The sequence below is a fragment of the Eumetopias jubatus genome, unplaced genomic scaffold (genome assembly GCF_037043125.1).
Source record: "Eumetopias jubatus isolate StellerSeaLion01/CBP00866 unplaced genomic scaffold, mEumJub1_p1.0 scaffold_5, whole genome shotgun sequence".
NCBI classification, from domain to species: Eukaryota; Metazoa; Chordata; class Mammalia; order Carnivora; family Otariidae; genus Eumetopias; species Eumetopias jubatus.
In genome coordinates, this window is record NW_028274811.1 from 111,432,940 (window position 1) to 111,460,531 (window position 27,592).

The following is a 27,592-nucleotide window of genomic DNA, read 5'->3' on the forward strand; positions in this document are numbered from 1 at the left end:
TTTAACTTTTGGAGCTTGCTCTTGAATCAAGAATCATAGAAAATCCTTTCTTACTTCCCTCACCAAGCACTTCCTGTGTTTTGCATGGGATTGTCTCACTTAGTCCTTACAACAATGCTAGGAGATATGTACTGTCATTGTCCCTATTTTCAGATAAGGAAACAGCTGAGAGATAGGAAGTAAGTGGCTGATGGTCAAACATGTAGTTGGGTTCAGGACTCAGAGTTGTGCACCAACACCCTTCACTTTGTAGGGCCCAAGAGGGACCTTGAAGGGTGATGGTCAAAGTGAAAAAGAGGAAACTGTGTCCAGTGAAATAAGCCAGTCACAAAAAGACAAATAATGCATTATTCCAGTTTTATGAGGTACCTGGGGTAGTAAGACTCCTAGAAACATAGAATGGTGGAGGTGGGCTGGAGAGAGGAGCAGGCAGCAGTTTAATGGGGACAGAGGTTCGGTTTTGTGAGAAGAAAAGAGGGCTGGAGGTTAGTCGCACAACATTGGGGATTATTTAACATTACTGAACTGTACAATCAAAAATGGTTAAGATGATCAATTTTACGTTATGCATAACACAGTTATTTTTATTACACGGTAAGTCGGTGGTGGGATGTGTGCAAATAATGAGGCACATCCAGATGTTCACAGTTGTCCTCCCTGGATGGTGGGGAGATTTACTATAATCTTTCACTGTTAGATTACATGTGTAGTGTCATCTTCCTGTTTTCCACTCAAGTGCAGACTCCTTGAAAGTGTTCATTGCTAAGGCTGCAGTGCCTAACGTGGAGTAGACATTCACTAGAAAGTATTAAAGCAGTGAATAAGTGCGGTGGGGGAGGGGAAACTCTTTCCAACTTGAGGAAAAGCCTTTGGGACGTCAGAGGAAGGAGAGGTCTCATTGGACATTCAGAGGAAGGAGGTGGTTCTTGGAGCAGATTTTGCAGCAGTACTGAGTTGACATAGGCAGCACGTGGCTCCCATAATCTTCATAACTGGCCTGTCTAGACCATCCCAAATGAACATGTGGGCCAAGTACAGTGTGCCCGGGCTTGCTCTGCAAAATGCACTTCAAGACAAGGCTTGTGCGTGCCAACGCCATCTTTCCCTTTATGTGAAAGTTCTTGGCGTCATCTTGACCCCTCCCTCTCTTCTATAACCCACCTCTCATCTGTCCATCAGCACATCCTCTTGGCTTTATCTTTTAAAGGTACCCAGACTTCAGGAGCTTCTCTTTAGCTACCACCCTGGTCTAAACCACTGTTGACAGGCACCCGGCTCATCACAGCGGTCTCCTAATTATCTCCCCGAGTTGGCCCTTGCCCTCCTTCAGTCTGCTCCCAACCAAATGGCCCTGAGAGATCCTGTTAAAATGCAAGTCATGTCACTTCTCTTCTCAACCCCTCTGTGATTTCTCATCTCAGGGTAAAAATTAAAGGCATTACAGTGGCCTATAAGATCTTACCCATCCCATTCCATCCCTCTTCCGTTACTTCTACTTACATTAAACTGCATCTCTAGTGTGACCATGTAATTTATCATCCAAACCAGGACAATTTTGATAATGAAAAGAGGCACTATTGGTAATTATCACAGGGCAATGAACACACACCAGCACAGTCCTGGGCAAACCAGACATATATCCGCTCTACTCATCTCCCCTCTCCTTTGTGCATGCTAAGCCAGCCACATGGCCTTATTACCAGCCCCAAAATGCCCAGGCATTTGGGGGTCTCCCTCAGGACCTTTGTACTTACTGTTCCCTCTGCTTTAAGTTTCTTACCCAAGACATACAGGAGACACGCTCCCTCATCCCGTTCAGCCCTTTACCAGCTGTCACTTTCTCAGTGAGGCTTTCTCTGGCCACCCCATCCAGGATTGCAACCCCCCCAAGCCAGCACTTCCCATTCCCCTTTATTCCTTTATTTTTCTCTATAGTACTTACTACCAACTAACATAACTTGGCATATTTGTTTATTGTCTGTCTCCTCACTAGATGTAGTTCCATAAGGCTAGAGATTCTAATAAGTTTCTCCCCTAATATATTCCCAGTAGGGAGAACAGTGTCTAGTATACCTTAGGTGCTCAATAGATAGTTGTTGAATAAATGATTTTTTTTTTAAAAGTTTACTTTTAGTCCCTTCCAAGTAGGTGCAGAACATATGCCCTTCTTGTACAAGAATTCTGAGCAGGTAGCACCTGAACTGGGCTTAAAAGCCACCCAGGGAAGGTGGTGGCTGATCAGTCTCGGTTGGGCCACACCTGCATCCTGGGATTCTGTAGCACCTTATTGGCCGGGCAGCCTTCATTGTGAGGTAGCTCTGGCTTCCTCCTCAGAGGTAGACAAGCACTGAACCTGGCCCCACGTCCAGGCACCAGGACCTGCAGTCCAATGGTGACTTCCTCCTCCCAGTCACACTGTTCACTGTGCCCTATAGCACTTAGGGCTGACCTAGGTGAGTCCTGGCCTATGGCCGACCAATTCTGAGGGGCACTGAGGGTCATGCTGAGATGAGACTCTCCTAAGTCCCCCAAAAGCCATGTGAGGCACAGTCAACATCAGCTTCCTCTGCCACCAGTGCTTCACTGATTCACACATTTGGGCTTCACTCTGGGTCGGGCACCCTCGGGAAACAGGAACCAGCATCTTGGGCCTGCAGCCCTAGTTTCTCTGGAGAAAAACCCATGGGAGGCTGGTTCAAGGCTGTTATAGGCCTTCACCCTGAGTTGGCACCACCTACCCACCATGTTGAAGATGTCACTGCTTGGAAAGGACTTCACCAGTGAGCCCAGCTCCTTGGACGACAGGTCCAAGTCATTCTCGGAGAGTAGGGGCAGCTTAGCTTCAGAGAACGTCCATCCTGCTGAGGAAGCCAGTGGATTATCGTAAGTGGCCGCACTGCCCTTCCCGACCTGAGGCCAAGCGCCGCTGCCTTCACAGCTCCGGGCCACATCAGCCTACTTCTTTCTTCCTAACCCCCATAGCCCCACTGAACAGGAGATGCATGGAGGAAAGATGAAAGCCAAATCTAAGAAGGTTGATTCGTGTGGCTCTGGGTATTATTACACTTGTCTCCCAGTTTTTGCAGAGAACCCAAAGACAGTAGCCATCCCAACGTGAACTTGGTTCTAGGAATGATTTTTATCATAGGCCGGCTCTGTGCTTGTCCACAGTTTGAGGTGGCTTTCCTCTTTCTGCATCTGCTACTATTCATTCTCTCTCCTTCCCTCCCTCCGTCCTACAAACCCACCCAGGAAACAACACCTCCTAGCCCCGTTTCCCTACTTTTACTGCCGTAAACTCAGACACATGGAACTTTTTCTTAGAACTTTATTGCCAATTAGACTATTATCCAGTAATCAGATGAGATAATAGCCTTGGGCGTAATGAGATTGTAAATGACAATAGCCAGGGTCAATAAGGATGTCAGGAAATGCCGTCACTCGTGTCCTTCTAGGAAGAATTAAACTTGTACCTTTCCAAATGGCAATGTTGTAATGTATGTCAAATCCTAACACCTATTTATATAGAACATGCAAATACTTCCTTGGCATAGGCTTCCTTTGAAAGTACACACATACACACACACAGAGCTTGGGGGTGAGAAAATTGGGAGACCGAGAGAGAGATTTATATTCACTAATAAGGTTTTTTGGTTCTGGTTTTTATTTTACTTTTTAAATTTCATACTGTGTGTTACTTAGGTATTTTTTAAATACAGATGTAAATATATCCTTTGATCAATAAATACCACTTCTAGGAATTTTTCCTAATGAGATAATAACACAGGTACGCATGATAATTTTATTGAAGCACCGGTTATAATATTGACAATTTGGAAACAATAAGACATTATTTAAATAAAGTATGGTACACATGTACAGTAGAATGCAATATGGCCATTACAAGTGATGAAGGAAATCTGTGGAAAATGTGTAGGACATACTATTCATAAAGAAAATTAATTTAGGATACAGTATCATAATGGTCCTGCATGTTTAAAAGTGTGTGCCTTCAAAAACAAACAGAAATGCCCAGAGGAATGCTAGTCAAAATGCTAACAGTGGTTATTTCCAATTAGTGGAATTTTGGTATTTTGTTTTACAATGGCCATGTATCATTTCTCAAAGAAGAATAATTTTTTTTTTTTTTAATCCCAACATGTGTTTTACTCTCCAAGGCCCTGATCTATAATGCTGTTAGCTAGGGCATCTGGTTTCCCCAAAAGTTGATCTCACCTTTTCCAAGAGATGTGATTCAACTTGGATAAGATGGTGCTGTAGGCCAGAAGTAAGGATGGTAGGACAGAGGGCAGGAAGCGGGGAGAAGAGCACATCTGTTGGAGAAATTGCTACTAAGAAATGACAAAACATGAAAAGTAGTGTTTTGTTTTGTTTTTTTGCTTTGACATGTTTTCCAATAATTACAGTTTTCAAGAAATAAAAGTCATAAAAATGTCCTCTTGGAAGTGAAGGGACAATAGGTGCCCCCCACCACCATCCTCAGGTGAATAGACCAAATTAATGAAGAAGAAAGAAGTCAGGGGGGTCCCAAGGCCTACCCTGTTCTTTCAGCCCCAACCCTCTCCCAGGTCAGTATTGAATTGTAAAATTGGACGCAGCCCTAACTCCCTAACCGATGGGACAAAGACCTGGAGACGTGAGCACAGTCTCTAAGGGACTCGCTCTGTGACCGAGACAGGCTGCCTCTAGACAGTCCTAAGACTGCACAAGGAGGTACCTGCAATGGCCTCCTCAAGGTGCCTTTTATTCCAAGAGGAGGGGACACCTCTACCTGCTTAAGCAGCCCTTAGTTGCCTTTTTTTCTATCAGCCCAGCTCGGCTTCCCCTTCATGGGGGCCCTTCTAGCAGGTGAGCCCCATAAGCTCAGACCAAAGGTGGTAGTGATGCTGATGATGAAGAGGATGGTGATGATGGTGGCTATGGTCACATCTTAGAAGCACGTCATGATTCCAAGATTCGTCATGTCAATACCCCTTGTGATTCTTACCACTTCCCTGGAAGTAAAGGCAAGAATTATTCCCCTTTTCTCTCTCTTTCCTGGCAGATGAAGAAACAGAAGATGTAAGCAGCTGAGGGTCTTTCCAAAGTAGTGACCAAACTTCATAGCTTAATGGCAGAGCTAGAACTCAGAACTCAGTGCTCCTTACCTCTGAGTTTATTGCTCTTGCACTCAGCTTTTCATTTCAGTTCCTTCTTGCTTCTCTTCTCATGAGCCTGTCCCACCTTCCCAATGGATGGGTAGTGCCTGGGCAGAAGCTGCCAGCACAGGCATGGAGAGTGTTTAGAACCCTGGTACCCAGCACGCAGCCGGGCACGTAGTAAGTATTCCTTATGCACAGTAACAATTGTTATTAAATTGTACCCAATGCAGAGCATGGAATAATTCAAGGAATGTTGGTTGAGTAAATGGATGGAGTGAACTTAAAATACTCTGTATGTCAGGAGAAGTTATGTTTTTTCTAGTGAGTGAAATTAACAAGTGACCTGGCATCAATAATTACACTAGAAATTGAGAAAATTACTATCAGGTTTTTCTCATTGTTCATCTAAACGCCAAGCAGCTAGTAGGTCTCAATAAATATTATGTGAGTGAATAAGTTGTGAAAGAGATCACTGGATGAATCAATGCATAAACTGCTTCTAGGGAGTTACCCAGAATGGTAGCAATTGTGAATCTTTTCATTAGAGCCTATTGTGTATTAAATATTTGTTGGGTCACCTAAACTAGCACCAGCCCTGGATCAGATATTCCAGGGTCCATTTCATCAGGCTCTGTCACTCTTCCGAGCTGAGGGTGCTGGAGATGCTGGAAGGAACCTGAGCTTTGGGTCACCTTTCCCATCCACTAACATACCCTCTTGTCTCCCTACTCTCCTCCTACAGGATCATGCAAACGTTGATCCATTTATTGAAATGCAACATTGGCACAGGGCTCCTGGGGCTTCCCCTGGCCATGAAAAATGCCGGCTTATTGGTAAGAGGGACCCGTGCAATGGAAACTAGGTTTACCCGTTTCGGGGAAAAAGGGAAAAAGATAGTAGGCCCCTAAGGCCTCTGCACTGTTCATCAGTGGGCGATTTGGGGGTACCCTCTGCAATAGCAAATGTGCCTCTTGGCATCAATCCCCTGGAGCAAGCCTGGAGCCAAATGGAGTGTTTCTAGAGGGGACAGGCCATTACTCTCCCCCCCCCCAGTTTTATTGAGATATAAATGACATACAGTACTTTAAGTTGTACCACACTTTTATATTGAGATATAAATGACATACGTGAGCTTAAGGTGTACCACATAATGACTTGGTATACACATATTGCAAAATGATTACCACAATAAGTTTGGTTAACATCTGTATCTTCATATATACACATATATAATTTATCATATACTTTGCAACTTTCAGGCATACCATACAGCAATGTTAACTATGGTCATCATGTTGTACCTGTTTATCCATAACTGGAATTTTGTACCTCTTGACCCCCTTCATCCAATTCCCCCACCCCACCACTGTTCTTAAAGACCCACCCTACTCACATACTGATGCGCAATCCACTTTGCCACTGTCCTCTCCGCTCCCTAGAACTGTCCCCAGCCCATTTCACTCACTTACCTTAGCAGCCTGGTCTCTGCAGACAGGTGAGTGCTGGCTCTTGTTTCAAACCCTGAGGTTGACTGAGAAAGTGTCTGGAAAGAGGAGGATAGTGAAGGCCTCGCCAGTCCCCTGACACCCTGCATCATCCCACCTCTGTCTCTTGGCTTCGGCTCTTTCTTCTCCCTTGTTTCTGTCTTTTGAAATATGCCTCCTCTGTGAAACTTTACTGTTTCCTACTAAAATTACTGCCACCTTCCCCTTGTGTTTTTCTAGAACTTATATCTACTGCACCCGGAATTCTTAAAAAGATGAGACATAATTTTTTAGAATACCTACCTTCCTCACTTACCTGAAAGCCCTGAGGGCAGGAACTCTCTGATGTATTTTTACACCTCCTCACAATACCTGCTGTAGACTGACACACAGGAAGTCCCAATTCATGTCTATTGAATTGAATTCATGCCAAATATATGACTTCCATTTAGATGATGCTAATTTCTCCTTTCCAGGCCTCGTAAGTGGCCCGCATGTCAAAAGAAGGCATATCAAGACTCTGGCTTCTTCTGACGTGACTTGTAATCTGTAGCAGTTCCGACCCACAGATGAGACTCTCCGCCTTTGAAATCCTCAGAGTTCTAGAACCTCTGAAGAGTATTATTACCACATGGCCCTCAGCCATGTGATATTTGCTGTTGAAGATAGCTCTGTTATCCTCTGATTTTTGCTTCCTAAGACTCATTCGGTGGTTTCCCTGCCCTCCATCTCCCACCAGAACTTCTGACCATGACTCATTTGAGAAATACATACTGAGCACCTACTATGTGCATTCTTAGGCCCTGAGAATGTAGAAGTAAGCAAGATCAAAAGAAGTCTCTGTTATATGGAGGCTATGTTCTAGTGAAATCTAGTGGTGCTCTTGATCTCTCATGTGTTACTTTGTGATAATGTTACATCAGGTCACATCTATAAAGGCACAGGTGTCCAGCACAGAGGAGGTGAGGGAGTCCCTCTTTACTCTATGCCCCTGTAATATCTGAGAGATTAGGATTAATAATGAGTTCTGTTTTTTAATCTCATCACACAAAAGGATGGAAACTATGTGAGGATAAGATAGTTTTATTAGCCTGACTGCAGTATAAGTATTTCACTATGTATCTGTATGTCAAATTGTCATGTTGTACACCTTAAATATATACAATCTTTAAAAAATAATAGGGTTAGGGCGCCTGGGTGGCTCAGTTGGTTCAGCGACTGCCTTCGGCTCAGGTCATGATCCTGGAGTCCCGGGATCGAGTCCCGCATCGGGCTCCCTGCTCGGCAGGGAGTCTGCTTCTCCCTCTGACCCTCTCCCCTCTCATGCTCTCTCTCTATCTCATTCTCTCTCTCAAATAAATAAATACAAAATCTTAAAAAAAAAATAATAGGATTAATGACAATGATACTCAACTGGGGACAATTTTGCACACACACCTCCCAAGACATTTACAGTGTCTAGAGGCATTCTCAGCTGTCACAACTCATGGGGAGAGGGAGTGCCGCTGAGGAATATGCTAAACATCCTACAGTGCACAAGAGGGCCTCCACAACAAAGAATCATCTGGTCCAAAATTTCACTAATGCCCTTGTTGGCAACTCTATGCTAGAGGAAGAGAACCAAGTCCTAAGAGAAACCTTGGTCTTCAAGTATCTTGGAGGAGGTGAGGGCCAGGGTGTGAAGAAGGAAAGAGGGATCTAGAAGGCAGAACCCAAGACAGATGAGGAAAGACGTGGGCTATCTGTGGAGGTAGTGGGAAGAAGGGCATTCCAACTAGACTGTCTAGGGACCCAGGGATATTCAGGCAAGGACCTCCATCCCAGAGGCACCTTTATGATGAGAGGGGCCCTAGCACCCAGACTGGGAGAGCGCCAGTTATGGGAATAATCAGTGTATGGCTCACTGTCCCCACTCTCTTTCCCCTCCAGGTGGGTCCTATCAGCCTGCTGGCCATTGGGATCCTCACTGTGCACTGCATGGTCATCCTGTTGAACTGCGCCCATCACCTCAGTCGGAGGTGAGAATCCTGCCTCTCTCTCTCCCCCCAGTGCCAGGCCCCATCTGTGCTGAGTTTCCTTTGGCCACTGACCCGATTAACCAACCACTTCTCCAGCTACCTCACCTACTGCTCTAGATTCTATGGAGGTGGTGGAGAGGGTGATACAATCGTAACTGGAAACTCCTAGGTCCCGGCCCAGCTCTGCTAACCTGCTGGATGACTTTGTCGAGTTCCTGCACCCTCTGACCCTAAATATCTGTACCTGGAAAGATCAAAAGTGATAAAAGATGCAAGCATGCTTTATAAACTGCCATGAGTATGCGAGAGACTTAGGATGTCCTTCTTTCCCCTTATCTCCCTACACCCACCCTCCCCCTAACTCCAAGACACGCACCTTGTTAGAGTAATTTGTCCCAGGTAAACCCTCTCTGGGACAATTTAGTAAAAGCAAAAAAAAATATAGTTGAAATGAATAATTCACAATGGCTCCAGTCATTAATAAAGCATACATATAATACTCAATGTTTCCATATTTGAAATTCCAGCACAAAGAAAAAAAAAATTCCCAAAAGGGAAGACAAATGCAATGAAGACAAACAATGCTGAGAGTTTCATATTTACAAACCAACAATTTGTGTATGATTAGTAATTCCTTACAGCCAACTGCCTGGTGGCTCTCTATCTGCGACACTTAGCTGCTCCCAAGGCATGCAAATCAAAAGGGGTCCTTGTAGATATACAGAGACTCCTCATAGGTCAAAGTAGAGATAGTAACTGCAACTCCTCATAAAGCCAAATTATCAAACCCAAACTGGTGTGTCTGGAGTATACATCAGTCACACCTAACTTGTAGGGCACTTTCCAGCTCACAAAACACTTTTAAGAGCATTTACTTATTCAACAATTAAATTTATTGCACATTACATGTGCAAGATACCTGGCCAGAGCTTTACAAGTCTTCTTTTCTTTACTCCTTACAGTAAACTTTTATGGCAGGCACTATCATTATCCCCATCTTACACATGAGTAAACTGAGACCTAGGTGAATTAAATGCCTTGCTCAGGGTCACACAGCTAGGAAGTGGCAGAGCTGGTATTCAAAGGCCTGTGGGACCCACTCCAACCATTCTGCAAATCTTCTCTCCCTTCACACCTGCTGGGACAATTATATCACCTTGTAGGTTTCTGATGCCTAAGCCATTCCTGATAAGCCTTTTCCTGATTTTTTTTTTTAAAGATTTTATTTATTCTGGGACGCCTGGGTGGCTCAGTTGGTTGGGTGACTGCCTTCGGCTCAGGTCATGATCTTGGAGTCCCAGACCCTACCCCCGCTCGTGCACTCTCTCTCTCACTCTCTCTCAAATAAATAAATAAAATCTTTTAAAAAATAAATAAAAAAAAAAGATTTTATTTATGAGAGAGAGGGAGAGAGCATGAGGGGTTGGAGGGGGAGAGGGAGAAGCAGACTCTCCACTGAGCAGGGAGCCCGATGCGGGGCTCGATCCCAGGACCCCGCGATCATGAACTGAGCCAAAGGCAGACGCTTAACCAACTGAGCCACCCAGGCGCCCCCTGATTTTTTTTACAGACTGATGGCCTAAGAGCTTTGCAGTTTTTGTTTCGTTTTGTTTTAGCCTATGTTTACAGACCTGGAGATTTCCCATTAGGGAAAAAATCAAACTCCACCTTCTCCTTGCCAGTTAGACAGTCTGGCACCTCTGGGGTCTCATTCCTTCATTGCTCAGGGAGAACCAAATCCCGGTCGATCCCTCTTAGAACAGAATGTGTACCAGGGGCTTGCCATGGTCTCTACTCTTCCTCCTTCTGTGGTACACCAGCCCTCTCCCCATATCACTGATACCTGACTGGCCCCATAGCTTTTGGATTTGTAACCCTCAGACTAATAAATTTGCCACTCCTATGCAACATGACCTCATTTATATGGGAGTGCCAAGCCCAGTGAACAATAATAAAAATAGAAGGATTATGCCCTGTTTCCAGTGGCATCTCCACATTCTTCGGTCACTGGCTCCTCCCTCAAACCCAGACTGTGTGTGAAAAACACTGAGGCTCAGAAGTCTAAAGAGATTTGCTCAAGGTTTCTCAGTCATCTGAGAGGGGAGGGCGTGTTGGGATTTAAACCCAAGACCCAAGTCTGGGTGTCCTTCCCTCTCCCAGCTACTCCCCTCAGTCACACAGTTAGCAGCGGGGATCCGTCCCCCGACCACCCACTGCTGCTCCCACCGCCCGCAGATGGTTCCTCAGTAGGGCCTTCCCTGCCCTTAGGAAGGGCCATCTAGGGCAGAGGGACAAGACAGACGGCAGCTTGGGTGTCACATCCTACAGGGTTGCTGGGCAGAAGCCTAAGTACCACGTTTGCATGGGACCTTGTCTGAGACAGGCCTCTCGAATGTTCCAATGCCCTCCGCAGTGGGAGGGAGGGAATAAAGTCCAGAAAAGACCATCGCTGGCTTGGCCATACCCACACCCCCTCTTCTACTTCCTCCCCTGACTTGGTTTGCACACCTCACAACTTTCATGACCCCTCTTTCCTCGTTTGTAGACTTAAGTCAATGCAAAGCTACTGTTTCCTTAAAAATCTTTTTTCACTTAAATATTAGTGTTCAAGAAGACAACTACAAAAAAGAAAAAAAGGCAGTCCTCCTGAAAGTTGTGAAAGTGTATCATAAAATATCTTGTTAATACCGTTGCTGGAAAATTTCCAGAACATTCCATGCTAACACACAAATATATATATAATAATTACTCACCTTGAGAGTAAAGTATACCTTTAACAAAAATGCTTTAAGTTATACATTTCTTGCCCTTCCCCTAGATCGCAAAAGACTTTTGTGAACTACGGAGAGGCCATGATGTACAGCCTGGAAACCTGCCCAAACGCCTGGCTGAGGACCCACTCAGTGTGGGGCAGGTAGTACTCATAGATGTTGTAGCAGTAGTGGTGGGAGTGAGTAGTAAGAACAATAATAATCTTCACCTGATCTTCCTTTGTTCCGAGTTACACAGGGTTAAGTGAATATGTTGTTACTACAAACCATCGAACAATCCTCTCCATCCCCATCCCACTCCTCATCCGATAAGCAACCACTGATACCTAATTAGTAAATATTCTTCTAGACTTTGTCTCTGCACGTACATGAATATATGTGTGTGAGTGGAAATACGGATTTCATTTTGCATTTTCTTGTACACTAATTAGAATTTTTTTTTTGAAATTTGCTCTTTCATCTAGCAATATGTCTCTAATTTCTTTCCACACTGGGACGTAGAGATCTACCTATTTTTTTTTTGTCATTTAGTAAAAATATGGGATTTATTAATCAACCCACAGTCACAATACAATCACTATAGATTTCCCCTTCTGTATTCATCCCACCAAACGCAAAACAGAGCAGTGTGTCAGTCTGACTTTCTTCATGAGAGTCACCACCTTGAGTCACTCCTTTGTCAGTGGAAGCCCCTTTTTTAGTATCACAGTTCAGAGTGACCGAATTTGAATCTCCTTTCTCAGAAGTACATATCACTGACTATGGAATGACACACATAGAATGATTGGAACATCCAGGTGGTAAAAAATTTTCAAATTTAAGCAAGATCCATCCAATGGGTGCTTTTCTATGTGATAGTGGTACATGGTATCCAGTGCTTCCGGGGGGGAGTCACCCCTCCAAAGATATACAGGTGTTTCCCCACAACCTCAGCTGAGTGCGCAGCACAGTATATGGGAGGTGCCCCAGTGGAACTTAGCTTCTGCCACTTCATGTCATTTTTATCAGTGCAATGGACATTATCATAGAATTTGTCCCCTGCCAAGCCTCCATGGATCAAGAGCTTTGTCCCCTGCTGACGCCATCACATGACCATGCCAGAGGGATGGAGGTTTTTCAAGTGTGTCTGTCTGTGACCAGGTCAGAGAGTCTGTGTCAAACACATGCAGCTTCACACCCTGGATGGGCTGGGCACCTCTCTCTCCACCCACAAAGACATACAACTGGTTTCTAATGGCTGCAGATGTTGTGTGGAATGTTCTTAGGGGTGGTGGGGGGTGCTTACCTCTGGCATGGTCCAAAGTCCTAGTTTCAGGATTCAGAACTTGTAGGCAATTTCAGTCTCCTGACTAGTCAACACCTCTAAACACCCAGGTGCTATGAGGTGCATAAGAGGAAATGGAGCTGGCATGCTTGTAATGGGGTAAGAGGCCCTCCAGGGTGGCTTAATCCCACTGGTGTGTTCCTGGACCTGTGGTGTGCACATCTGAGAAGCTCTTGCTTGGATCTGCCCCCACAGCAATGAAGACCTTCCCTCTCTTGGCATCACCAACTGGGGGTGAATATGAGCAACCGTGGGCCAACCCGAGCACAGGAGCTATCTCGGGGGCGGGGGTGGGGGGGGTATGGTCAAGGCATACCATGTCGCTTTCTTGGGCTTGTATCCAGGCTCCAAGACTGGCAGCAGCTTCATGGTGTCCTGTGGCAGCTTAGGATGGTCCTGGGCCTACCTGGTTATTTTTTAAGTCTCACGATGTTCCTCAGTGGGGACATGTGCCATAGTTTCATGTAAGCCTTCCCCTAATGGTGAGCATTCAGGCTGCTCCCTTGCTTGATAAAAAGTGCCTGGTATACAAGATGCTTTTCTGTGTCTTAGCTCCTCTGATCATCTCCTTGACTTTGTAGATATGCAGGGAGGGTCTTTATTGTCCTGGAAATATGAGATGACCAAGGCTCATAAGGGAAAAAAATAACATGTCCACAAAGAGCTAGAGATAGCGGTTACACGAAATTCGACCCAAACCTAACATTTCAGCCTTTCCCAGCAGAGCCCTTCAGGAGGTAGTGAGTCAGTATTGTGGCTGCCAAGATCCCTTCTGCAGCTCCTCTCTTGGGACTCTCAGTAGGTCATCGCTCTCTTGATCAGGAGACACTCTGATTATCAGACAGGTGAGGTCATGGGGCAGTAATAATGAATGACTTACAAATGCTCATCCTTTCTCACCGAGGTTTGTTTCTGATGACTCCTGAATAAAACTTGTGGGTAAGAAGGGTCCTTAGAGACCACCGTATCCATGCCTAGTCAATGGAGAAATATAAAGCCCAGATAGGGCAATAAAGCTGCCCAACGTTACACAGGAATTGAGTGGTAGAGCAAGAACTAGAATCCTGAACATCTAGTTCCCACCCATTACACTGTACCATTTCTTGAGAGGCCCAGTAACTGAAAAAGAGTTGGGAACATATTTTAAACAATGATTTGTAATTTTTAGTATGCTAAGGGATACCTGGGAGCTTGATGCAGGCAACAATCATCAATGGATGCTCAAGCTTCTAGGTGAAAGGTCATTGGGAAACTTTATAAAGGAAGACAACACTGACACCACCTGACCCCAGGTATTAATCATAGCATCTCATGTCTAGACATGGGATAGCCAGACACAATGTGTCTTATAATGGGATACACTAGGGAGTACAGAGTATCGCCCCCGAAATATCCTTGCCAGAGAGATAAATAAAGAACCTCAATGTAGTCAAGCTGCTAGATCTAGTATCAGTTTAGAGGAAAGACGGGGGATAGAGAAACACATTAACTGACATTATGAGGAAGTCATCAACCAAATCTAGGAAGTGGGACATACTATAGGATAAATTATCTGGTATCTTCAACACCCCCTAAAAAGTTAAAAGTTGCAAGGGAAAAAAAAGAAAGCAGAGCAAGGGGAATGTAGCAGTTTTAAAAACTTAAGAGATGTAATAGAAATAACAAAATGCAATGTATAGACTTGTTTAGAAACTAGCAGTAAAATAGATATTTTTAAGACAATTAGAGAAATCTGAATATGGACTATTATTAAATGATATAAAGAAATTATTACTAATTTTGCAAGGGATGATAATGGCATGTTGGATATATTATATATATATATATGTATATATATATATATATATATATATATAGTAAGTCCTTATCCATTAGAGTTGCGTATGGAATTATTTACAGATGAAGTGCCTCAAATTCTCTAGTTTGCTACAAATACTCCAACAAATAAGCATATGTGTGGTAGGGGTAAAGGCATAGATAGAAGAGGACTGGCAAAAAGTTAATGATTGTTGAAGCTGCGATTGGCAGATGAGGAGTCAAGGATTATTGTCATCGCTTTTGTATATGTTTGAAAATTTCCATAATAAAGAGAGAAACCATCTCTGTTCTGGTCTCACATGATACCAAGCTTCTGATTTGATAGGCTGACACGAGAGTCAGGAATCTGTATTTTTTGCATAAACTTCAGGTAATGCTGATGCAAGTGGTACTGCAAACCAACTGTGAAAGCCACTGATCTAAGGCCATACTACCCTGAACGCACTCAATCTCATCTAAACTCATCTAAGTAGAGGAACATATTTTTGTTCCCTTAAACAACAAATGCATCTCCAAATTTGGGACAATTGAAGAATTCAAAAGAATAATGACAATAATAGAGTATAATATACTAAATTTAAAAAAAATCAATGTGAGGGTTTTTTTTTTTGCGATACCAAAAAAGAGGAAGAATATATCCTTCTTAAATGCCAACTGATAAATTTAGAAAAAAATGCCAGATAGAATGAGAAAACCATCACCCTGTCACCGATGAAATAACCAATTCAGACAAGGATCACCAATGAATGTTAAAACCCTTGGTTGGAGAGAAACAGAATATTCATACATCTTAAGGCTTTACTTCCAGATTTTAATGAGGGAAATGTGCACTTGCAACGGAGTCATCTGACAGTCATAATCACAGTGGGGCCAGAGGACACCATGGGCCTCCCAATGTGATGGAAAAAGTACCAAATATCACCTGTGTGGTATGCTTGCCAAATATACTTACCTGAATCTAATCATGAGGAAGCAATCATCCAAGTCCACAGTGTGGGATATTCTACAAGACAATTGGCCTGAATTCTTCCCCAAAAGCCAATGTCATGGAAAACCAAAGAACGTGTGTGTTCATAGCGCTGGTCTATGTGGATAAAGACTAGGGACATAGCCACATGCGATATATAAACCTCGATTAGATCCTGAATCCAAAAAAGAAATAACAGTTTGAAAGATATATTTGAGACAGTTGAGTTATTTAAAATATGGACTATATATTTGAGGACATTGAAGTTGATATTCGGGATATCATAGTCTCAAGAGGGATATGCTGAGGGAGTTAAGGCTGAAGTACTATGAAATCTGCAATTGACTTTCAAGTGGTTCTGAAAAAGAATGCATGTGTGTGTGGATGAATACATACATTCATCTACACACACATATTTATATAATGCAGTTAGGGCCAAAAGTTAACAATTAGTTAAAGCACATGTGGGGCGCCTGGGTGGCTCAGTTGGTTAAGCGACTGCCTTCAGCTCAGGTCATGATCCTGGAGTCCTGGGATCGAGTCCCATGTCGGGCTCCTTGCTCAGCAGGGAGTCTGCTTCTCTCTCTGACCCTCTTCCCTCTCGTGCTCTCTATCTCTCATTCTCTCTCTCAAATAAATAAATAAAATCTTTAAAAAAATAAAATAAAATAAAGCACATGTGGATGGCATATTTAGTTAAAGCACATATGGATGTTAATTATACCAGTCTTTCAACTGTTTCTGTGGGCTTGAAATTTTTCAAAATAAAAAAATGTAGCAAAGTATGAAAAATAATAACAGAAATAATCATTTCAAAAAATAAAAATAGATACATTTTAAAAGGTAATTTGTTTTCTCCCTCTGTCTCTTCTTTTCCTGTTCAGGTACACCATTAACTTCTTATTAATCACCACCCAACTGGGATTCTGCAGCGTTTATTTTATGTTTGTGGCAGACAACTTACAACAGGTGAAGAGGATTCTTCTGGGCAGAGTGGGAGAAAAGCAGACATCCCACTGCTAGGGCTGCATTAGCAAGAGTATAGTGTTCGGATCTTGGGAGGAGATGGTTTCATTTGTCATTCCTGATCAGACTACCTGGGAGTTCTCTCAGTCCTGGAAATCACTTGTTAAAAAAGAGGATTATTGAGAAACCAAAGCAACATCTGAGGAGTGTAGCCAGGGTGGAAAGAGAGGCTTCCAATCATGTCCCATCAGAAATAATTGCGAATTTTTAGCCTGAAAAGTGTTGGTGAGATTCACTTTATGTATCTCAGGGTTGTCACATAGAAGATGACTAACTACATATGAGACAAACAAGCTGCACTCTTGCCCTCATTGCATTCCCAAGAGGCATTATGAATCAATCACAGCATTCTTTCTTGGCTTCATGGAAAAGAGGGAGCATAATTGGTTTTGTGCATTCAAACGCCCAGAACTATGGCAAGTGTTGTAGATGAAATATTCAAGCAGATAGATTTTGCTCAGTGTTCAGAGCTTTCTAACTTTTAGGGCTATGTAAAGTTCGAGAAGATATTCTCGTGTAATCAACTTCCATTCTCTGAGTATATGAAAGGAAACCATTTGACAGGGAAGAAGAGGCTGGGTTAGATGACAAAAGGAGATTTTAAGATTCTAAGGGTTTCTTATTGTCACAGTCATGGGCACCACAGTTGGGGTTACCAGATTTGGCCAAAAAAAATACAACACCCAGTTAAATTGGAATTTCAGATACACAGCAAATATATATATATATTTTTTACTGTGAGTATGTCCTGTGGAATATTTGGGACATACTTTTCTAAAAAGTCACTTGATAATTATCGGAAGAAGAAACTTAACTGGGTCTTTTGTATTTAATCTGACAACTCTAACTATACTGCCCCTCATTATGTCTACACCAGATGGTGGAAGATGCCCACATGACCTCCAACAACTGCCAACCCAGGAAGATCCTGGTGCTGACCCCCATCCTGGACATCCGCTTTTACATGCTGACAATCCTGCCCTTCCTGGTCCTGTTGGTGTTTATCCAGAACCTCAGGATGCTGTCCATCTTCTCGACACTGGCCAATATCACCACCCTGGGGAGCATGGCTCTGATCTTTGAATATATCATACAGGTCTGTGCCTGAAACTGACGGCAGAAGGGGTTCTGAGACACCTGGGGAAGGTTAGTATCATTATGGGCAGGTGAAGGTGAGGAAGGTCCCCTGCTAAAGTGACATCCGTGAATGCTTCAGCCCCACAAGCTGTAAGAGCTAGTCGACATCATCATCATTGTCACGCTGGATAACAGTGAGTCATTTGACAATTAGTTATTGAATACCTTCTGTGATCCAGGCATGGTGCAAGGCACTGAGATTCGGTGGTAGGTGAAACTGCTGGCATATCTGTGCTCATGGAGGTCACATTCATTCAGAGGAGATAAACCTCAACTAATAACCAACAAAAGGTTGACAAGGAATACATGTATGATAAAGAATTTTTTATTGACTTGGTGTCAAGTTCTTAACATATATTAACTCATTGAATCTTTCCAGTGATACTGTTTTATATGTTTTATATTTTGTAACTACTCAGCTTATAGACAAGGAAACTGATAAACAGAAAGTAATTTTTTCACTAATTCCCATCAGTTTGCCTCCCAAGCCCATGCTTTGTTATTATCACAGGCCCTGAAATTCTACCATTATAGCTTAATTTCTTTGAATCTGAAAGTCTTTGGGGCTATATTAGTTTCCTATTGCTACTGTAACAAATTATCAAAAATCTAGCCATTTAAAACAACAAATTTATCTCACAGTTCTGGAGGTCTTACTGGGATAAAATCAAGGTATCAGCAGGGGCTGGGTTTCTTTCTGGAAGCTTATGTGAAGAATCTGTTTTCTTGCCTGCTCCAGCTTCTAGAGGCTGCCCACATGTCTTGGCTTATGGCCGCCTTCCATCTCCAAAGTCAGCAATGCAAGGCTGAGTCTTCCCCACACCACCACCTCTCTAGTTTTCTCTTCTGATCCCCTCTTCCACTTTTAAAGACCCTTGTTCCTACCTTGGACCCACCCAGATGACCCATGATAATCTCCCTCTTTTAAGGTCAGCTGATTAGCAACCTGAATTCAGTCTGAAAACTTAATTCCCACTTGCCGTGTAACGTAACGTATTCACAGGTTCCAGGGACTAGGACATGGACATCTTTGGGAAAGAGCCATTATTCTGCCCACCACAGGAGTCTCTTAAAATAACCATTCTCTCTGCATGCACGTTGCTGCTGTAGCAGAAGTGATGAAAAAGAGGCGTTGGAGAATGGGAAGACGGGAGACCTCAATTCTCATCCGGGCGGGGCCACCATCTTGCAGAGTAGCCTTAAGCAACTCCCTTCTCCCCCCTGGGTCCCACTTTGCCCACAGGTAAAGATGTGGTAAATCAAAATGTGCTAAATACATGCAATGCATTCCTTAAGAAAGAATGAACTTCTGATCTATGCGGCAACATGGATGAACCTTTCAAGACATTATGCTCAGCGAAATAAGCCAGTCACAAAAGGACAGGGATTATATGATTCCACCTATATGAGGTACCTAGCATTGACAGATTCATAGAAACGGTGTAAAATAGGAGTGACCAGAGTTATTATTCATGAATACAGAGTTATTATTTCATGAATACAAAGTTTCAATTTGGGAGGATGAAAAAGCTCTGGAGATGGGTGGTGGTGAGGGTTGTACATGAGTGAGAATGTACTCAAAGCCACCGAATTGTACACTTAAAAATGTTTAAAATGGTAAATTTTATGCTACGTGTAATTTACCACAATAAAAAGAAAACTTTTTTATTTTATTTTATTTTTTTTAAAGATTTTATTTATTTATTTGAGAGAGAATGAGAGATAGAGAGCACGAGAGGGAAGGGGGTCAGAGGGAGAAGCAGACTCCCCGCTGAGCAGGGAGCCCGATGCGGGACTCGATCCTGGGACTCCAGGATCATGACCTGAGCCGAAGGCAGTCGCTTAACCAACTGAGCCACCCAGGCGCCCAACTTTTTTATTTTTTTAAAGATTTATTTATTTGAGAGAGAGAGAGAAAGCACAAATAGGGGAGGGGCAGAGGATGAGGGAGAGAGAGAGAGTCTCAAACAGACTCCCCACTGAGCATGGAGCCCAACGTGGGGTTCGATTGCAGGACCCTGAGATCATGACCTGAGTTGAAATCAAGAGTTGGATGCTTGGGCGCCTGGGTGGCTCAGCTGGTTGGGCATCTGCCTTCAGGGTCCTGGGATCCAGCCCCACATCAGGCTCCCTGTTGGGCGGGGAGCCTACTTCTCCCTTTCCCTCTTCTGCTCCCCGTGCTCATGCTCTCTCTCTCTGTCAAATAAATATGTAAAATCTTAAAAAAAAAAAAAAAAGAGTTGGATGCTTAACCTACTGAGCCACCCAGGTGCCCCAATAACTTTTTTAAAGATAAGAAGGCTGATTCAGCTCTGCCTATCTCACAGGTGCTCATGATACCCATGATGGCAGGTGTGGTCCAGCTTTCTACTAAGAAAAGTTTGAGGATGACTCCTATACCATGGCAAAACCAACGCCCTTCTTCTACTTCCTTTCAGGAGATTCCAGATCCCAGCAGCCTCCCCTTGATGGCAAGCTGGAAGACCTTCTTGCTGTTCTTTGGTACAGCCATCTTCACATTTGAAGGCGTCGGTACGGTAAGATGGATGAGGGATTTGTGTGAACGGTCCCTGGTGCCCTCCGGGGAAGCTAGTTGTTCCAGATGTCTTAAAGTATTTATGAAAAGTGTAGGATATGATCTTCTCCTAGTGGAAAGGAAAGTCAGGACCCGTCCTGGGCACCAACTGCTCCATGCATCACACTAAGCCCTGAAGACTGAGTGCGAATGTACTCATTAGTCCAGCCGGAGTAGGGCACTCCTGGCAAAAGAGCATGGAAGAAAATAAAAAGGAGTGTGGCCCTTCCTGACCCTGGGCCACCCGGAGAAGGCTGTCTGTGCCTGAAGGGGAAGCCTGCTTCTTCATGAGGAGCCACATTTCTGACTACCTCTTCTTTCTCAACCTCCTTCACCTTTAGGTTCTACCCCTCAAAAATCAGATGAAGCATCCACAACAGTTTTCTTTTGTTCTGTACTTGGGGATGTCCTTTGTCATCATCCTCTACATCTGCCTGGGGACACTGGGCTACATGAAGTTTGGGTCCAACACCCAGGCCAGCATCACCCTCAACTTGCCCAATTGCTGGTACGTCCCTGCCTGCCTTGGGTGACAAGGGGAGTAGAGTCACAGGATCTGAGCCTGAGCAACAGAATGTGGCATTCCCTTGGGTTGTCACTAGCACCATATATTAACTGTCAATATTGGTATGATGATAACAGGTAGGTTTGATAATCCAGGCATTGTGCATTATCTGGTTAAGCTCTCACAGTAGCCCTATGAGTCAGCATGATTATTATCAAGTCCTTTCACTAGACGAGGAAGTTGCTATTTGGAGAAGCTCTGTGGAGCTTTCCCAGCTCACCTTGTTTATGAGAAGCTGGAACTTGACACTGAACCTGTCTGACTCTACGGTTCAGAGACCCTAAAACAGAATGATCTGGGAGTGTTTGGGAAACACAAACAGCAACAACAAAAAGTATAATGCCAGAATAATGATCGCGAGTCCTGCAGGTGGACCACTCCTCAGGCCCCAGTTCCAGCAAAGGACCTAGGCTGCCACTGTTATGCCCCAGTTGGAATTTAATTTGAAGTGCTTACATTTGATCATTCATTCATTTGCTTGTCCCCTCCTTCATCCCGGTAACGTTTCCAGGGCCGGCCCGCAGCGCTCATTGAGTATTAGCTATTGTCATCATGCTGGTAGTACACGGAGTGCATTGCGACTAAGCGGTCAGTAGGGCCAAGTGTTGAAGAGCCCAGGTTCTAAAGCTAGGTAAAGGCATTTGCATCCTGGTTCTTGCATGATCTTGCACGAGCAACCTAATCTTGCAGACCTCATTTCCATCATCAGTAGAATGGGGATAATACTAATGCCTGTGTATATAGGCTTGGTTATGCTCCAGTAATAAACAACTCCAAAATCTTAATGGCTGAACACACACAAACGCTTAATTCTATGCTCATGCTACATGCCCATTACGGGGTGGCTGGGGCTCGGCTCCGCACCATCCCCACTCAAGGACACAGAATGATGACAGCCGCTCCCTCAAATGTTGCCATGGCAGAGAGTGCAGTGAATCACGCCCTTCACCATGAAGCTGCTAAAGGTTTGCTGGGAATTGACATACATCTCCTCTGCTTGCAATCCATTGGTCAAAGCAAGTCCCATGGCCACATCCCACTCCAAAGGGCAAGGAAATGAAAATCTACCGTTGCCTGAAAGAACAGGAAGTATTGATGACCATCGTAAATAAATGGTTGTCTCATTGTCTCGGGCGGGGGTGGTTGTGAGGATTAACTGCTTTAATATATATTTTTTAAGATTTTATTTATTTATTTGAGAGAGAGAGAATGAGAGATAGAGAGCATGAGAGGGAAGAGGGTCAGAGGGAGAAGCAGACTCCCTGCTGAGCAGGGAGCCCGATGTGGGACTCGATCCCGGGACTCCAGGATCATGACCTGAGCCGAAGGCAGTCGCTTAACCAACTGAGCCACCCAGGCACCCTAACTGCTTTATTTATTTATTTATGTATTTATTTATTTTTTTTAAGATTTTATTTATTTATTTGACAGAGAGAGACAGCGAGAGCAGGAACACAAGCAGGGGGAGTGGGAGAGGGAGAAGCAGGCTTCCCGCTGAGCAGGGAGCCCGATGCGGGACTCGATCCCAGGACCCTGGGATCATGACCTGAGCCGAAGGCAGACGCCCAACGACTGAGCCACCCAGGCGCCCCACCCTAACTGCTTTAATATATATATAATGCTTTGAAAAGTGTCTGGCACAAGGACGCCTGGGTGGCTCAGTTGGTTAAGCGTCCCACTCTCATCTCAACTCAGGTCTTGATCTCAGGGTCATGAGTTCAAGACCCACGTTGGGCTCCATGCTGGGTGTGGAGTCCACTTAAAAAAAGAAAAGAAAAGTGCCTGGCACATAGTAAGTACTCATCAAGGATTAGCTATTGTCATTGTTAAGTCTCCCCACAGCCTTATTCTTTCAGAGGTGAATAGAGTGGTAGGGTATTCATTTCCCACAAGGCTACAGCTATAAAATGAGAAAAAATACCACCAGCCCCACCCACCTCATTGTGTTGTGGTAATGACTAGGTGCTATAATAATGTGGAATTTCTTTGAGGTCACAACTTACTTTATGCAAGTAAGATATCATTCTAATATGCTCTTCCTATTCCGGGCCATTCGGGCTGCCATTGGCTACCTTGGGCAGGGCACTTTCCTTGTGGGGGCCTCAGCTGGAAAACGTGGGCATCAGGTACCATGAGAACTGCACATCTGCTCTGAACTTGGCTGGCCACCAGATTCCCCAGAGGAGCCTTAGACAAATACCCCTTCCCAATAAGAAAAAAACCAACAACCCGAGGAAAAAATGAGCATGAGCACACAGTTCACAGGCAGACTTTTTAAATGGCATTTTATATATTTGAAAAAATACTGTTTCCCTCATAATAACAGAAATGCCAGAAAAAAACAGAATGGCAAAGACCAACACATGTTCACACATTGTGTTTTGACAAGGATGTGGGGAAGCAAGCATCCCAATATGCTAGGACAACAAAGGGGAAATATGTCAGTAGCTAACCAAAGTTTAAATCACCTATACTTTTAGCCAGCATTTTTACCTCTCAGGTTGTATGCTAAATGTGCGTAGATATCTGTGTAATAGGATATATTTTGCAGCATCATTTACTAGCAAAAGACTGGGAATAATCTAAATATCCATTAATTGGGGACTGGTCAAAAAAAATTATAGTGTATCTATGTAATTATCTATACCAAGCATCTATTAAATAGAGGAGCCAAATCTCTGTGTACTGATAAGAAACAATCTCCAAGAAATATTTAATGAACAAAAATGGAACTCAGCAGTGCATAAAGGATGCTACGGTGTGTGTGTAGGTGTACCTTACGTTGCTATAAGCTTTTATATACACTGGTTATTTCTGAAAGGGCTACAGGAAAATTCTTAGAGGAGCTGCCTATGGAAAGAAGAATGGGAATCAAGGGTCGGAGGAAAGCTTTTCACTGTATGACTTTTGAGCTAGAACTTTTACTCTATACAGATAGACCCTTTTAGAAAGTAAAAGAATAAAAGGCACAGATGCCTGAGCCACAGGCCTATTGAATCAGAATCTCCAGGAATGTGCACTTTTAACGAGCTTCCCAGGTGGCCCAGATGGCAGGTCAGGCCTGAGCCGGTTCTGTAACTCAGGGGTAGGGACCAACTTCTGAGCAATGAGTGAATCCTGATTGGCCCTGCCCAGGAGCCACGTCAAATTTCACATCCTATCCGTCTGTCTGCAGGCTGTACCAGTCGGTCAAGCTGATGTACTCCATCGGCATCTTCTTCACCTATGCCCTCCAGTTCCACGTCCCAGCCGAGATCATCATCCCCTTCATCATCTCCCAGGGGTCAGAGAGCTGGACACTGTTTATAGACCTGTCTGTCCGCACAGCCTTGGTCTGTCTGACCTGTGAGTAGGATAAAAGGGCACTCGTTGCCCAAAGCTGTGGCTGCTAGTCGCATTGACATCTACCCCGCTATCATTGGCTCAGCCACTTACCGTCTCTGTGACCTTGGGCAAGATACTTCACCTCCCTGAACCTCAACTTTCCACCTGAAAAATGGGCTTACACATGGAAAGTCTCCATTGGCTGGTTTATGGGAGAAAGAAGTACCATTCATTCAATCATATTCCCATGTGCCTGCTGGACGCCAGGTGCCATACTGGCATTGCCTTATACTCATGACAGCCTAGCAACGTAATATTACCAACTGGAGGAACGACGGTCCAGAGTGTTTAGGTAACACACTCAAATCATATAGCTGCTAAGTGACAGAGCTGGGAATTGAGCACAGGTTGTAGAGCACCTAAGCCTGTTTTCCATCGCGTGCCATATTCCTTCCTATTATAAATTAAGATTGAGTCCCTTATCATAAAGTGGCCTCGAACTGTAGGAGAAAACAAGGGGCTGATTTGTTAAAGTCTTGGCGATCATTTTTTGGATGCAATCTTTTCTCCTCTCCTCTTCTCATCTTCCTTCCTTAAGGCTTCCTTCATTCACTGATTCACTCATTCATTCTACATTAGGCACTGTTGTAGATGTTTGGGAAACATCATGAACAGGGCTGGGGACTTTTTTCTCTGAAGCATGTTCAGAGAAAGAACATCAGAAAAGGTGCCTCCTGAGGAAAGAGGGAAAGAACTAGGGACGTTTTGCCTGGAGACGCAAAGGCTTGGGGAACTTCTCTATCTGTCCTCAAAACACCTGTGGTATATTGTGCAAGAGAGAGAGAAAATTTAGTCTTAAAGTTTCCAGGAGTTTAAAGTTGAGGAAATGCAGTTTCAGTTCAAGGTCTGGAGAAAGTGTGTAATTGTTGGAGCCTTTCAGCAGAAGAATATGCTATCAGATGTTATGCTTCACATAAATGGATTTCTAGAAACAGAAACAACACACCTGCTGGTTTAAGGTATTACAGAGTTTCCGGTCTGTACCAAGACATTAGGGACCTGTAGCTCTATTGTTTTGAGATCATTCCTAATAGGAAGGGTCTAAGTTGAAGAGAAAAACTGAGTAGTTCAGGCCACTTCAGGTCAGGGAAGGCAGTGCTAGACAGAGCCGACCATCTAATGAGAGGCTCTGTTTCTGTTATATGCCGGATGACCACTTCCTCCTCCTTTATTCAGCTGTCAATTCCATTATCCTTCATTCATTCAACAGTCATTTGTTGAGCACCTACTGTATGCCTGGCATTGTGCTAGGCACTGGGGTTACAATAATGAATAATAAAGAAGACATGTTGAGTAAGAAATATATGCAAGGAAATAACTACAACACATTGTGATGAATGTTAAGATAGTACCTAATGATGTACCATATGATGGTTCAGATAAGAAGAGGATGCTCTGAGAGCACATTAGAAGGTCCTATACTTTAGCCAAGGCCAGATCAGGGAGTCCTCTTCAATGGAATGATATTTCAGTTAAGACCTAAGAGATAGGGGCGCCTGAGTGGCTCAGTTGGTTGAGCATCTGCCTTCAGTTCAGGTCATGATCCCAGTGGGATGGAGCTCTGAGTCAGGCTCCCTGCTCAGCAATGAGTCTGTTTTTCCTCTCTCCCTCTGCCCCTCCACCCTCTTGTGCTCTTTCTCTCTTTCTTTCTTTCTCTCCCAAATAAATAAATAAATTTTTTAAAAATGACCTAAGAGCTAAGTAGAAGGTAGATGGAGGAATGAAAAATGTACCACGTGTAGGAAGCAGGCTGTGCACAGATCAGAGGCAAGTACTTACGTATGGCCTCTTTGGAGAACTAAAAGCAGTGGGGAGAGATAAGACATGAGGCCAGAGGACCTGGCGGGGCCCACGTTGTCAGAGACATCTGGCTAAGGAGATCTGGAAATGGGGAGCCATGGAACGTCTGTGAGCAATGGGCTGGCATCACCAGATAGGATCTTTCTAGAGAACTCCTCCAGTCTAACTTGCATTATAGTTTTCCTTTAAAATATTTTCTCTGCCCTGTCAGTGTGAGGTCTCCTGGAGAACAGACAGATTCTTCTCTGTGCCTTGTCCAGTAAACAATTTATTAAATATCTGAGAAGGGAAAGCTGTGGACGGGACCATCCTATCAGAGGGGTGACAAATTCTCAACTGCGAGAGTTGATGAGTCTCTCTCATTCTCTGAATTAGATGTGCTGCAGCAATTTCAGAAAGAGGTGAAGTTTTCTTCAAATCCAGCAAGCTAGTATGAGTGCTTTCCAGGACAGTTTTTCCCTAATTTGTTCATAGGAAAATCATACCGTTGTGCAAAGTGAAATCACATAAGTGGTATAGTTATTCATTCATACATTATTGAAATTGGACTCCCCTGGACAATTCATAATGTATGTTCATCATCTGTATAAAAGATGGAGATTTAAGAAAATGGTGTTTTAGAAGAGATGGGGAGGGAGCAGCCTATTGCTGTCTTCATGTTTATGTTCTTTTTAATTACCAGGATCATTCTAGGAGTAGGAAAACACGTAGTTGAGATTCTGACAAAAAAAAAACTCTCATTTTTTATTCATTCTTGCTTCTAGACGGTTGCTGTATTTTGTAGAGTAGTACAAATTCACAGTAGATTCAGTGTCTGAGTAAGAGCACCTATGATGTACAAGTTCTTTCATATATAAGGGAGGCAGCATAGTAGAGTGGAAAGAGCCTTAGACAGGCATTTCAATGGATTCTCACCTCAGAGAATGTGTGACCTTGGCCACATCCCATTCCCTCTAGAGCTCTAGATTCTCCCATCTCTTTAATGAGAAGGTGATAATAGATAGGTGGTAGAGGAACCTTTCTAATAACCATTATATGAGAAAAACCCAATAGATAAAACATAAAAGGAGAGCATCTATATTGGCCTTTAAAACAGGGGGGAATCCAGAACCACAGTACCTGACCTACTGCCCACATCTGCACTGGGACTCCTTCCCACATTTCCGAAATAGTCTGGCATCTGTGGGATTATAAGGCTCCAAGGAAATGATTGGTTTCTGAACTTCCTTGCTGCAGAAACAATCAGTGATTCTAAATTTCTTCTCTCTCTGCAGGTGTCTCAGCCATCCTCATTCCCCGCCTGGACCTGGTCATCTCCTTTGTGGGCTCCGTGAGCAGCAGTGCCCTGGCCCTCATCATCCCGCCCCTCCTGGAGCTCATCACCTTTTATGTTGAAGACATGAGCTGTGTGACCATTGCAAAGGACATCATGATCAGTATCCTGGGCCTGTTGGGGTGTGTATTTGGAACATACCAAGCCCTCTATGAGTTGATCCAACCCATCAACCATTCCATAGCCAACTCCACAGGTGTCTATGCATAATTATCTATTTTTATTCTA

The 27,592-nt window shown here is 43.8% G+C and overlaps 1 protein-coding gene and 1 pseudogene across 1 annotated transcript; one reads left to right on the forward strand and one right to left on the reverse strand.

Moving 5' to 3' along the window:
- The first annotated feature begins 2,728 nt into the window (after positions 1–2,728).
- Positions 2,729–27,574, forward strand: SLC36A3 (solute carrier family 36 member 3). The gene is made up of 10 exons (XM_028106553.2): positions 2,729–2,883; positions 5,905–5,995; positions 8,576–8,664; positions 11,483–11,578; positions 16,429–16,513; positions 17,448–17,666; positions 20,146–20,244; positions 20,624–20,790; positions 24,023–24,192; positions 27,306–27,574. Exons 1-10 carry the CDS (start codon positions 2,744–2,746, stop codon positions 27,572–27,574), a joined length of 1,425 nt encoding a protein of 474 aa, XP_027962354.2. The 5' UTR covers positions 2,729–2,743.
- Positions 11,988–13,128, reverse strand: LOC114211970 (rab9 effector protein with kelch motifs pseudogene; annotated as a pseudogene).
- Positions 27,575–27,592: the final 18 nt, after the last annotated feature.

What these genes read in the sequence shown, in the direction of transcription:
- SLC36A3 (XM_028106553.2), top strand. Translation starts at nt 2,744, where the DNA reads ATGTTGAAGATGTCACTGCTTGGAAAGGACTTCACCAGTGAGCCCAGC. An exon ending in CATTTGAAGGCGTCGGTACG is followed by an intron (nt 20,245 to 20,623) that starts GTAAGATGGATG and finishes CTTCACCTTTAG; the next exon opens with GTTCTACCCCTCAAAAATCA. An exon ending in AGCCTTGGTCTGTCTGACCT is followed by an intron (nt 24,193 to 27,305) that starts GTGAGTAGGATA and finishes CTCTCTCTGCAG; the next exon opens with GTGTCTCAGCCATCCTCATT.